At 25.2% G+C, this 13685-nt stretch overlaps 3 protein-coding genes across 7 annotated transcripts; 2 read left to right on the plus strand and 1 right to left on the minus strand.

Moving 5' to 3' along the window:
* Nucleotides 1–502: 502 nt before the first annotated feature.
* On the plus strand, nt 503–3558 carry LOC123260614 (LITAF domain-containing protein). Of its 5 annotated transcripts, none has more exons than XM_044721825.1 (5): nt 503–648; nt 724–893; nt 1566–1708; nt 1823–1979; nt 3053–3558. In XM_044721825.1, the coding sequence occupies exons 3-5, from the start codon at nt 1591–1593 to the stop codon at nt 3156–3158; spliced, it is 381 nt and encodes a 126-aa protein (XP_044577760.1). In that variant the 5' UTR covers nt 503–648; nt 724–893; nt 1566–1590; the 3' UTR covers nt 3159–3558. The 5 variants fall into 5 exon arrangements, with proteins under 5 accessions (XP_044577760.1, XP_044577756.1, XP_044577757.1 ...); XM_044721821.1 differs by having other exon boundaries at nt 507–648; nt 724–834; XM_044721822.1 differs by having other exon boundaries at nt 511–648; nt 720–834.
* A 2219-nt stretch (nt 3559–5777) lies between these two features.
* On the minus strand, nt 5778–8111 carry LOC123260613 (YY1-associated factor 2). The gene is made up of 3 exons (XM_044721820.1): nt 7706–8111; nt 7134–7624; nt 5778–6307 (listed from the first exon to the last, which is right to left on the minus strand). The coding sequence occupies exons 2-3, from the start codon at nt 7308–7310 to the stop codon at nt 5966–5968; spliced, it is 519 nt and encodes a 172-aa protein (XP_044577755.1). The 5' UTR covers nt 7311–7624; nt 7706–8111; the 3' UTR covers nt 5778–5965.
* Nucleotides 8112–8434: 323 nt separating this feature from the next.
* On the plus strand, nt 8435–12436 carry LOC123260610 (glutamyl-tRNA(Gln) amidotransferase subunit B, mitochondrial). The gene is made up of 8 exons (XM_044721816.1): nt 8435–8654; nt 8739–8886; nt 8966–9079; nt 9504–9825; nt 10056–10477; nt 10739–10875; nt 10947–11070; nt 11141–12436. Exons 1-8 carry the CDS (start codon nt 8569–8571, stop codon nt 11369–11371), a joined length of 1584 nt encoding a protein of 527 aa, XP_044577751.1. The 5' UTR covers nt 8435–8568; the 3' UTR covers nt 11372–12436.
* Nucleotides 12437–13685: the final 1249 nt, after the last annotated feature.

The following is a 13685-nucleotide window of genomic DNA, read 5'->3' on the forward strand; positions in this document are numbered from 1 at the left end:
TGAAATTTTATCAATAAAAAATTTCTAAAAATTTTGAAATGTCAACTTCATTTTCATAAATGTCGATGACACTGAAGTTAGAAGACGTGTAAAAATTTTTGATTTTTTTTATTAATTAAATTACAACTAAATAGATATTTCTAAAAAATTGCACTTATAGTTTTTCAAGTTTTTTACACGTGAAATTTTTTTTTTAATTGTTTAATTTAAATTTTTCCAATAAAAAATTTCTAAAAATTTTGAAATGTCAACTTGATTTTCATAAATGCCTAACTTTATTATTACAAAATTTTTGAGAATATTTTTATAATTATTTTTTTTTTATTATTATTAAATTCCTTAAAAAAATCAAAATAACAATTTTATTTGCAGAATTTAAAAAATAGCGCTTCAAGTAAATTCTGTCACTTAGTTGTAATTATTTTTTAATTTTTCACACATACCTAGATTTCCATCAAACAAACTTAATTAATCAAGTCCATAAATTAATTACACTTGTAATTAATGAAATATTAATTATAAACTTGATAAAAAAAATTAATTTATCAAAAAATGATTTCTTCAGAGAAGAAATATTTCTTTTGCGATGAATGCGTAAGTACAATATAAAAGCACATGGATTAATGACATTTGTGCGTGTGAGTAAGTGTAAGTATGTTTGTTATTGAAGTATTGAAAGAAGTATACATATAATATAACGTTATATTTATTATTGTAAGGCAGTTGAACATAGACAGAAGACCCCAAGACCGAAGACCGAGACCCTACCAAACAAGAGCCAAGACCAAGGCATAAAAGAGACACCAATACTATTGGAGTAAACCTGATATATTGGTGTGTATATGAATAGTTGTAAAGTTTTCTTACAATTACTACTACGACATAACTAAAAAGTCAGTAAGAACTGGTGCTAGTACTTGTACTAGTGCTACTTTTATTTTACGCTAACTTTATTAAATCTAAGCTTTAGTTGTGTTAAATCTAGCATTGCGGGCATTTATAATTAATTATTAGCGAGTTTAAATTAAATGCGTTGTGTGAAAATATATAACTAAACATTATTGTTTAATTCTGAACAATTGAACATAACATAAATACGAGTACCAGGCAGCATCAGCAAAACAATACAATAACAGAGTGTAGTATTGACGTATGATAAAATTTGTTGTGTACACCAATTATTTTCAAGGTCTCTATAAATTTTTTTGTTACTTTTTTTTTATCGAGTTAAGTAGAATGAATTTATTCAGCTAATTTATTAGCTCATTATTTCGCAATTGGGTCATGTATATTTAAAGAATATGAGCTTGGTGATTAACTCAAAAAATGCTGGTTTATTTAAATGGAATTTTTTTATTTATAATTGTAAAAGTGCTGATATTTTATTCTATTTATATGCGTGACATAATTTATTTGAGTCTTTGATTTTTAATGCATTTTATTTTATCTAGAAGATGATTTTATTAAACAGGCGGCTTTTTAATTTAATTGAGAGCAAAAAATAAAATAAAGTGCTCTTGATAAGTTAATTAATAATATTGATAATTATTGTTATTATTTTGCAGACTCTTGGGAGATAAATAAATCATCATGTACAAAAATGGACCACCACCTTCATATGATGAACCCCCACCATCTGCACCACCCAGTTACTTTCAGAGCGTAGGTGGTGTACCTCCAGCAAGTCCATTTACACCAGCACCAACGTGTAAGCCTTCAATTAGTTATTAAGATCAATAACTAATAAATAAAGTCAATGATTATTGATAAATATAAATAAGTCATCAATGACAATTATTATTATTATTATTATTGTTATTAGATGCTAATGGACCAACCATTGTAACAACAATAGTACCATTGGGACCTGGACCAACCCATACTATTTGTCCTCATTGTCATGCTGAAATAGAGACTGCTACTAAAACAGAACCTGGAATGATTGCGTATATTTCTGGGGCTGTTATTGCTTTGCTAGGGTAAATTTATACTTATAAAATTAAATTAATTAAGGAGGAACATCACTGTAACGGTCGAAAAAAAAGGTGATTTTTGGGAATTTTTATGACAGGGAAAATAAAGGAATTTTGGGGTCGTATTTTTTTTATTTTATTAAGGGTACATTAAAGATTATTACCATAAATTTTTATTGAAAAATATTTAATTATTACAAAGTTATTAACAACCTCACAGAGCACTAGAAAAAATTTCTCCCTCTATCGCCGCATCGATAACTCAAAAACGGATCATTTGAAAATAAAAATCTTAATTACTTTTTAATCAGTAAGGATGTAGTTATCGTTGCATGTACGGAATTTTGAAAATTTTAATTTTCAAAAAAATGGCGACTGATTGAAAATTTTCTCATTATTTTTACTGTTTTTTTTTTTTAACCCGGCCCAAAAAATCTTTAAAATAAAAATTTTTAAAATTCTGTACGTACAACGATAACTACATCCTTACTAATTAAAAATCAATTTAGGTTTTTATTTTCAAATGACCCGTTCAGTTGCCCAATGTCAAAACACAGTAACCCAAGCGGCATAAATTTTTTTTTTTTAATGTTTTGTTGAATTTAAGTTGACAATTATTAATTTTTTAACTTCTTGTTTAGTGAAACCTACCAAAAAGTTAACATTTTTTTTGTGACGCTTGGGAACTGACAATTTTAAGATTTTTAAAAATTTTCCTTATTAAAAAACATTTTGCGCACCAAATTTATAAAAAATTTGATTTATGAATAGAAAATACTTGAATATAAATATTTTTAATATATTTATGGAGGGGGAAATTTTTTCTAGAGCTCTACAAGATTGTTAATTACTTTTTAATAATAAAATATTTTTTAATAAAAATTTAGGGTAATAATCTTGAATGTACTCTTAATAAAATAAAAAAAATCCTATCCCCAAATTCCTTTATTTTTCCTGTCAAAAAAATTCCCGAAAATCACCTTTTTTTTCAACTGTCACAGTGGTGTTCCTCCTTAATACTACTGATAAAATAAAATATAATATTGAAAGTGGTGATTGTAATTTTAATTTATCAACAGATGCTTCCTGGGATGCTGTCTAATTCCCTGTTGCATTGACGAGTGTATGGATGTACATCACACTTGTCCAAACTGCAAAGCTTATCTTGGACGTCACGGCAGATAAAAATTTTTTAAAAATTATTACTACTATTTCTAGTGGTAATTTAAATACTTATACACATTTATACAAAGTATTTTTAACAGCTAACGTGGAATCTCAAGGCAGATCTAATGTTTTAAATGTCTCTATTTTTAAATTTATTTTTTAATTATTGAACTCACGTATCAAGTTTATCTGAAGATACAGTCATTAATTTGAGAGAAAGATAAAAAAATAACTCAGACTCTGGAAGAGGATGAGTAATTTAAGAATCAATAGTATGAAGAATTATTTAAGTAGTAGAGACAAGTATCAATCGACAAACGGAGTATATTAATTAATAATTATTAATTATTAACGAAGAGATATGGCAACTGATAACTATATAATTAACTAAGATTTAAAAATGGAATTTTTATCATTAGTAATAATTGTTATATTTTTTTTTCTTTCATAATATTGTGTAATATGTTTTCAAAACTACGTCACAGGGCTTTTATACTTATCAGCTAATTAAATATTCATATTCAATCTCGTGCAATTTTAAACGCGATATCGACTTTTTAAAAAACTTGGATGACATTCCAACGAATACTAAAAATTATACGAGATATTATAAATTTTAATGTGAATATTTTCTATCAGGGAACATAAGTGCTATCAGTGCCTTAAACTATAGTACAATTAAATAATTCTCATTAATTTTAGCTTTGATTTTTGATTTATATGTTGAAAAAATCTATGAAAGATTTTATTCTCGCACACTTATTACACAAATATTTATAATGGCTTTAAATAATTGTACAATGTCCATATATATTTTTTAAAAAATGTTACAGCTTTAGCTGTAACGATTGCCACAACTGTGCCTTCAATTATGTGTCTATCAATTTTGTTTTACACGTTAATTTTTTTAATTATTACCCATCAGTTAGATTAGTTAAATAGATAACGCTTTTACCTAACAATTTATTTTATCGGATTTATCAAATTTATGTAAATCGTATTATACATATATGTAATTTATAAATGAGAAACAAATAAATATATACATATATATCTATATATACAAAAAAAATATTAGATCTTTTTTATTCATCCAATAAATTGATTTTTTTTAATGTCTTGTTGATGGAAAAAATCCACATTCTTTCTTAAAGAATTTCTTAAAGAAGTTTCTAAAAGTTGATTTTTAAAAAATCAGTAATGTTAGATTGTAATAAATTTATGTTTAAGAAATAAATTTAATAACAAATTTTTACGTCACGAGTTCTCGAATTTTTTTTTTATATTATTATAATATAAAAAAAATTATTAAAAATAATAAATAAAAAAATTAAAATAAATTATTATTATAACATAAAATTATCAAATAAAAAAAATAATTTTAAAGGAAATATTGCTATAAAAGTCTACAAAATAGGTAAATGATCATTTTAACCCGATAATTACTCATTAAAATTAAGTATATTAATTATTTTCCAATTCAACAAATTTATTTGCAATTTACACTGCAGTAAATGTTTAATTTTGTCACATACAGAACATACAATTAACTATACGATTTTTAATTAAATTTAAAGACAATGCATTTACATAAAAACATAAATTACATCTTACATGTATAAAATTAATATTTCAATGGCCCAATTTTATTATGTTCCATTGAAAAAAGTGTGCTGTTTTTGTTTCCATTAATATTTTTGCGAAAAATATAATTTCAATAATTAATTTTCATCTACAGCACCTTTTTACTCAAAAAAATTATAAACATACATATATATATTTGTTTATATCCATGATATATTTTTAATTACAAGTTTTAATTAAATATTAATTATTTCGTTATTAAATTGATAACTAAAAAAATTAGTATTGGAATATTTTCCCATCCCCGCTATTGGTTTGCTAATATTTTTACTTCTCAGCGGAAATTTAAGGACAGTCGTCCCAATATTAAACTATTATTTACAAACTTATGTATATTCATTTATATATATAAATATATATAATGGCATAGTGTTAATTTGATGCTAGTAAATAATCATTTAAATAACAATATAACATTATGCACAAAAATCTTTTATTAAATGCAGCCGAAGTTTCAAACATTTTTTTTTATGTTTATGAGATATATATTTATTTCAAACCATACAAAAATAGTAAAAACTCGTTTTTATTTCAAGACTTTGGAATGCTAAAAATTAAACTATGTAAATATTACTTTTTATTATTAAATGTCAGAAATTTCTACTGCATTTCTGGTCAACGAAAAAAAATTGTTTATTTAAAGTATAAACTAAAAAAAATATCGTGGTTTAATATTTTTTGCTCCATGGCAGTGTTAATTGAACAGTTAAAATTATTACACTCATACAAAAAAAAAAAAGAAAAAAAAATTACTAATAACTTTAAGTCTGAACATTTTACATTTTTTTTTTACTTCATTTGCACTCATTGTACGAAAAAATCAAGAAAGTAACTAAAAAGATTTATTATCAGGGATTAAAAATTTTTTTAAGCTCCAAAAAAAAAATATTTTTTTTCTTTTTGAATCTCAATAAAAAAATTTATTTGTTGGTGTTATAGGAAGTAAATTTTTCTTATATAAAATAAAAAAAGGCACTTGCACCATTTGATTTTTAGAACAAAAAAACATAGCTTTAAGAACTGTTTAAAAATTTGAGCAATAAAATAAACGTACTCATCCAAAAACAAATATATAATTGAAAACCGTAGATATGGAAAAAATGTATGATAAAAAATGTCGATTAATCTCTATAATTACCAATACACATAATAATGATGAATAAAACAATGAACTATTAATTCTAAGCATCAGTACCAATATCTAGACTCCTTGAGTCTTGATTTGAGTCATGCTGACTTCCATTCTCTGAAGAAGCACTACTCGATAAGCCCGACTGGTCAGAGTTCTTTTTAACTTTAGGTTTATATTCAGTTATAATTACGGTAACATTATTAACAGTTACTTCATTGGTTTGCGCAGTACTGCGATCAACATTTTTCAACCTAGGCGGATGTCGGTTTTTCCTCCTGGGCTTATCCAATTTGCGTTCTTTGTTATCTTTCGACGAACTTGTCGTACTGCTCCCACTGCCGCCTTCTTTTTTACCTGGCTTCAACAGCGGCACGTACTGTTGCTGTGCAGCCTAAAACAATAAGCAAAATAAATTTTAAATAATTTTTTAATTTTTTCCAAGCATCGCCAAATAAATTTACTTCTGTGCAATTTTCGAGCCAAAATTTATAATTTATATCTTATTTTATTTACTTATTTATAGTTTAATGCCAAGGCGATAGCCAAATGGCGAAGTATACATTTTAATTGTATTAAAGTACACGTAATTAAGTAAAAGATGATTTTAGATTATTTTACAATTTCATTTAGAATATTTTTCTGTGTATGGATTGATATTTAAAAAAAAGTATGTATAATAATCAACAAATCTCTGTAAGAATAAGTTTATGTAGATAGACAAAGTAGTATTACAGATCATTTAATTTATATGGATGAATAATTAGCTGTTTTAGGATGATAACAGGTAGATTCCTTAGTAGCAAAAACAAGAGAAGGTAATTTTAGCAAGCAAGTTGATCCATAAAGTAGACTACACGGAAAGAACAAGATGACACTGGATATCATCCCAGATTATACTCAGTGATATCTGTGGTGAAAAAAATTTCAAATAGTAGCTAGAAAAATCCAGATTATACTACGTGATATCTGGATTATACCCATTGTAATCTGGATTATACTAGCTACTATCTGAAATTTTTTTTCCCTCAGTATAATCTGGGATGATATCCAGTGTCATCTTGTTCTTTCCGTGTAGGCTAGGTAAATTTTTATATAATTTAAGGAATATACTAATTGCTGTATAATGTTGATTGACGTTCAAATAAATAAATAAATAAATAATTAAAATCATCTGTTCTTAAAAAAAATCTCTCAATAAATAAAAAAAAAATATAAACCTGTTGAGCAGCCAGTTGAGGGTTGATGCGGGGTTTCCGCGTAGAAGTACCTTTACGCACGTCGCACATTAGGCACTTGAATGCTTCTGCTGTATTTCTGTACGTACAGACACTACAGTCCCAATAATTATCTTCCAATACCTTCGCCTGACGTTTACCGCTTCCCGAATGGTTCATTGTTCATCTGAATAAAATTTAGTCACCACTTAACCTTCTCAAAAGAGATTATTTCTCTTTATGCGGGTGGTTCGTTTCATGTAAATTTCTTTTTTTTTCCCTTTTATTAATAATCAAACAATTTCCCAATAAATCTATGCTCCCACGAGCTAACTCCTTACTAAATTACGGTGATCAAAATAATTGACCAGTCGTACATCAACTAGATGTTATATATAAGTTCCTGATGGACTTATTCATTCTTTTATCATCTCCAACACCATCTCCGTGCGTTAATAAGTCTTTTATATTTGCCATCGTTCATTTATTTTTATCTGAAATAAAAAATTGAATATATTTTAATAAATTATTACTATTTATTAATTACCATTAATTAACAGTTAATAAGTACTTACCCGATAAAATGAATAATTTATCACCATAAATATTTATAAATAATAATTACAACATTTTTACGGAGTTATCATTGATAATTATTCAATTATCTGCATGTTTGTAAATTTAAGTACTTAACTTTGCGGATTTATTTTGGTAAATATAAAATTTCCTTATCAATACAATAGCAATTAATCATTCACAAGCACAAATTGACAGCCACAAGAATGTTAAACCTAAACATGTACGACGTTAAATTTTTTCCTTATTTATCACTTTATTGATAACTAAATTCACATTCTTATTTATTTATCAGCATCCAAATTTAATTTATAATTTATTTTTTATTTGTTCAACAATAATAATTGTCTGTATATTGTCTTATTTATTTATCAGATGGACAATTATTATTGTTGTACTTTTTTGACAAAGCTGAGAATTGACGAAAAATAATTATTGACAAACAATGTCTGTGGCGCTGCAGTCAATTACTTTTACAACTACCAACATGTATAGTTTCAGTCGTACCAATAGTTTACAAACTGAAGTTGGCTGTAAGCTGTCAATTTTTTTTATTTTTCTAAAAAATCAATAACAATAAAAAAAATACTTTGAAAAATTTGCACAAATAATTTTTCTTAATTTTAACTTGTGGAATTTTCTTTATAATAATTTAATTGCTATAAAATTATTTAAAAAATTATTATTTCAGTTAACTTCAGTGTTTATTTACTTAAAAAAAAATAATTAAATGGCCGCAGATTTGGCGGAAATTTTAAATATGTAAATAATTGTAAGCACAAGTTACTCAGTCATAACCTAATACATAGTCGCTTTTTATGCAATTGATTTTAAAAAGTAATTTATAAATAAATATTTAATTATGAAAATGTCTTACTCAAAATTAAAATATTCTAATATGTTTCTGAACAGTATCAGAAAGTACAGCACTGAAATTTCTGAAAAATCGTAAGTTAATTTTTAATTATAATGACAATAAGATTTTTAACTTATAATAATAGTTAATTATAATTTGTAAACTTATAATTTCAGAACTAAATGGAACTCGGTAGTTGGTTTAGAAATTCATGCTCAAATATCTTCAGAATCAAAATTATTCTCTGGTGCAAGTACAGCTTATGGACAACCAGTTAATTCCTGTGTTTCTTTTTTTGATTGTGCGACTCCAGGAACACTTCCAGTAATAAATATTATTAATTGTTAAATTACATTATTTGACTTAATAATAGTCTGTAATAATAAATATAAATTTATTCTAGGTACTAAATAGAAAATGTGTTGAAGCAGGAGTCCTTACTGCGTTAGCTCTTTCATGTGACGTAAATGAAACATCTTTATTTGACAGGAAACATTATTTCTACGCTGATTTACCAGTAAGTGAATGAAACTGAAATTGATAATTTTTTAAATTTTTTCAACAAATTAATAACTAAGGTAAAAGACCCAGTTATTGACACTGGCCTAGTTGTTTAACATTTGCATTTTTACTGTAGCTAAGCAAATAAAATGTTCTCAACAAATTAATCATCTTAAAATTTACAGTTCAAAAATTATATTTATTAATTTATTAGAATTGATTTATTTTTTTTTTTTTTTTTTTAATTAAAATAAAATTACAAGTATCAATAACTAGGCCAGTGTCAATAACTGGGTCTTTTACCTTAGCAAGAAAAATTCATTTAAAAAATTTCATCTTTAAAAATTTTAAATGCAATTTCTAAAGAAAAATAAAATAATTGTCAAGTGTCTAAAATTCATGAAAAAGTTGAAATTTTTTGGTATATTTATATCTTCTAGGCAGGCTATCAGATTACTCAGCAAAGACAACCGCTAGCAGTGAACGGTAGCCTTAAGTTCAATGTGTGGACTCCGGGTGTCCACAAAACGCCGTATGAAAAAGTAACGAGGATAAAACAAATACAATTGGAGCAAGACAGTGGCAAAAGTCTGCATGATACTTACATAAATAAAAGCCTCATTGATTTGAACAGAGCTGGTATGCCTTTGATGGAACTGGTATTTGAACCAGACTTATCAGATGGCGAAGAAGCTGCTGGTTTAGTTAAAGAGCTGATGAATATTCTACTAAGATTAGGAACTTGTTCATGTAAAATGGAAGGTAATGGTTTTTAATTTATTTACAGGATATAATTTTTTTTTTATATCTTTTATTTTATATACTTAAACTTATTTCTGTGCAATTTTTGAGCCAAAATTTCAAAATTTATAATTTATATCTTATAATTTAATGAATATACTAATTGTTTTATAATACCGGTTGGTGATTAAATGAATAAATAAATAAATAAATAAATGATTACAAAGTCATGTTTTAATTTTTAATTTCAGAGGGAGCGTTGCGAGTAGATGCGAATGTTTCTGTAAATAAAGAAAATGAGCCATTGGGTACGCGCACAGAAATTAAAAACATCGGGAGCGTACGTGGTGTAGCGGGAGCTATTAAGTACGAGATAAAAAGACAAATAAAGTTGTTGGAGCAAGGAGAAAAAATAGTCAACGAAACTTTGTCATGGGACGCAGCGTACCAGAAGACTGTGATGATGAGAGACAAGGAAGAAAAACAGGACTACCGGTTCATGCCTGAGCCAAATTTACCTCCCTTGCGTCTTCATATGGGTCAGGGAGACAATAAATATAATCTTATAGACGTTAACAGTTTTAAGAATAAAATTACAAGATTGCCTAGTGAAATTCGTCAGCATTTTGTTAATGAGTTTAAATTAATTCCATTGATGGCTATATCTATTGTTGTAAGTTAAGTCTATTTATTTGATTAAGTGTTGTTTAAAGTAAAGGACCCAATTATTGACGCTGAACTAGTTATTGGCACTTGCAATTTTATTTAAATTAAATAAAACAAATCGACTCTAATAAATTAATAAATATAATTCTTGATTTATAAATTTTAAAATAATTGGTTTTTTGAGAACATTTTATTTTTTTAATTAGAATAAAATTGCAAGTGTCAATAACTGGGTCTTTTACCTTATAAAACAGTTGATTATTTGTAGGATGAAAAAAAATTGACGGATTTATTTGAAGAGACACTCGCTGAAAATAAAAATAGAAATCCAAGAACTGTTGCCAATGTTTTAATGAATGAAGTGATGCAGTTTCTTAATAAAAATAAATTAACACTGGATAATCTGTGAGTATTGGATGATAATTGGATAACATAATAAATAAATTTTATTAGAGTTATGTAATAATTTTTTTTAGAAATATTTCTTCAAAACAGTTTGGACAGATTATTGATTTATTGGAAGCAAAAAAAATTAATTTGCTAGTTGTTAATAATATTCTAGAAGTTTTGATTAAAAATCCCGAAAAAACACCTGAAGAAGTATATAATTTTAATTTATTATATATTTTTTTGATTTTAAAAATAAATTTGTAATTAAATGATTTTTTAGATTGTGCAAGAATCTAACTTGGAACTTATAAATGACGACGAAGAGTTACTAAAGTTAATTAATAAAATTTTTGAAGACAATCCTAAAATGGTAAAAGAGTACCAAAACGGAAAGGACAAAGTACTGCGTGCGATAATGAATCAAGTTATTAAAAAATCAAATAACCGGGCCAATTTGCAGAAAGCATCAGAAATGATACGTAAACTGTTGAGACCAAATCAATTTAAATAAATATAAAATCAAGTACTGAAAAGATAGTAAATACAAAAGAATTAAAGTAAGTAAAGCGCAAAACAAGATGTCTTATAATTCACATTAACTTTTATAATTGACTTCACAAGTACAAAATCAAGTGGAAATAAATATTTCGTTACACAATATTTGATAAAGTGTCATGATTTATAATTTTAATAATCAATAATCGTTTTAAATGATTTAATTTACAATTCATTATTCTAAATCAGCCAGATCTTGATATCAATATATTTCGACATTCACCACAAGGGTGTAATTTAAAGCTAATTATTCCTTTCGACTTATATTAACTTAAAATAATTAAATAAAAATTATAATTTCATTATTTTATAAACAATACACAATTTTTATTAATCATAAATAATTCATTTTAAAATTACACCCTAGCAGAGATACTCTAATCTTTGGATCTTTGCAAGAGTGTCCAATCATTATACTTAAATTCGCTTTTATTAATAATCAATAATTCAAAAATAAATACCTGGCTAAATATGTAAATATTCATCTAATATTAAATCGTGCTTACAATCGTTATTGCATATTCGTCACTACGCTTACAGTGTAAATTATTATTTTTATTTTAAATATACAAATTATTTTTCACTAAATTAGCTTCGTTAATTTGATTGTTCCTTGATATAAATAATCAAAAGATATTTTTAAGCTATACTAAAAAATTGACTGGTGCATTACACCTACATTTATTACTGTTATAATTATTTAAGTTAATTTTTCAGCAAACAGTTGTACAACAACGATATATATTATGCATTCAAGTTATCGATTGAACACACTTAATACTATCATTTTATAATATAAAACACATAAACATTTACGCAATTCCATTATTTAAATTCTTATTATCTAAATGGTGTTACAAGATCGATTATTTCATTTTTATTATTTATGATTTCGCGTTCCAGATGCCATAAGGATGTATAATAAAAATTCTATTTTTTTTTTTGTCCAAAAAAAATTTTTAGTATGGAAAAAAATTTTTTTTTGCATTTCTGGACATTTCATAAAAAAATACGTCAGTTCTCAAAAAAATTTTTTTTTCGGGAATCAACTTATTTCTGAATAAAACGTCCAGAAATGCAAAAAAAAATTTTTCTCCAAACTAAAAATTTTTTTTGGACTTAAAAAAAAATAGAATTTTTTTTATACACCCTTGTGGCATTTGTAACGCGATTTATTATTATACTCACGATTACTTATAAATTTGAGTTTAAAAATTTATATAATTAATACAAACGACAATTTATAATTTACAATAAAAATTATGCGAAAAAATCTGCTCAATTGTAATTTAATTATCACGTTTTATCAGCACTAGTTGACAATAATTAATAAATTACACAAGACAAGTCGACAAACGCCGTAAAAATTTTCTTCTTTGTACAAAAGCATGTTTATATAAATTTTAATGATGAATTTTAAAAATTGTAATTAAATGATTGGCCATTACGGAAATGCATATTGTCTCGTTATATATTTTATTCACGTTACCTCTAATGGTATGGTGGCAATGATAGTAATTATTATTATTATTTTTTTAAATTAATTGCAGTCTTGATTTTTTTATTAAAGGCCACTCTAGTGTAACGGAGTTTGACATTATTAATTTATAAGTATATAGTATAGTATAATTTATATGATATTTTATTTTGACTTGATTTAAATAATTATTAATTAAATATTTATTACATTTAAAAGTAAACTGTTCAATTAATAATTAACGGCTTATCATGGCCTTAATGCATTATAAAAGATCACAATATTTATTTTTTAAACGCCAATATATTTTTACTGTATTAATTGTGAACACGTTCAATTGTGTGTTAATTATTTTAAAAAATGCTACTTGATATCAAATTAATCGATAATCTTGAAAAAAAAATTGCGTATCTACATAATTACATCAAGTCTTAATATTATTAACAATCAAAAATCCAAAAAAAAATCAATTTAAAAAGTAGAAAATTTTATCTTTCTTTTACAAATTAATTAAAAATTTTTCTTTTTAATCCTTTACTATTGTAATGACATAGACATAGGCATAAACAATTAATCATTAATCTCTTAAAATCGCCCTTTACATGACACAGCCACTTGTGTAACTGATAATTTAATAATTGACAATAAATAATTAATAATAGACACAAAGATCAATATTTAATTAATGACAGTAATTATAATGTAAAATAATCAACATTGTTATTAAATATTGTTGAGTAATTAAAATATTTTATAAAGCAATAATAATACAATTTAACAATTATTTATTATA

The sequence above is a fragment of the Cotesia glomerata genome, linkage group LG3 (genome assembly GCF_020080835.1).
Source record: "Cotesia glomerata isolate CgM1 linkage group LG3, MPM_Cglom_v2.3, whole genome shotgun sequence".
Lineage (NCBI taxonomy): Eukaryota > Metazoa > Arthropoda > Insecta > Hymenoptera > Braconidae > Cotesia > Cotesia glomerata.

Excerpts from the sequence above, each read along its gene's own strand:
- LOC123260613 (XM_044721820.1), bottom strand. The coding sequence starts at position 7,310 with ATGAACCATTCGGGAAGCGGTAAACGTCAGGCGAAGGTATTGGAAGAT. Across the intron at positions 6,308-7,133 it reads CTCAACTGGCTGCTCAACAG|GCTGCACAGCAACAGTACGT; the intron begins GTTTATATTTTT and ends TTATTGTTTTAG.
- LOC123260610 (XM_044721816.1), top strand. The coding sequence starts at position 8,569 with ATGAAAATGTCTTACTCAAAATTAAAATATTCTAATATGTTTCTGAAC. Across the intron at positions 9,826-10,055 it reads TTGTTCATGTAAAATGGAAG|AGGGAGCGTTGCGAGTAGAT; the intron begins GTAATGGTTTTT and ends TTTTAATTTCAG. Across the intron at positions 10,478-10,738 it reads TGATGGCTATATCTATTGTT|GATGAAAAAAAATTGACGGA; the intron begins GTAAGTTAAGTC and ends GATTATTTGTAG.
- LOC123260614 (XM_044721825.1), top strand. The coding sequence starts at position 1,591 with ATGTACAAAAATGGACCACCACCTTCATATGATGAACCCCCACCATCT. Across the intron at positions 1,709-1,822 it reads ATTTACACCAGCACCAACGT|ATGCTAATGGACCAACCATT; the intron begins GTAAGCCTTCAA and ends TATTGTTATTAG. Across the intron at positions 1,980-3,052 it reads GCTGTTATTGCTTTGCTAGG|ATGCTTCCTGGGATGCTGTC; the intron begins GTAAATTTATAC and ends ATTTATCAACAG.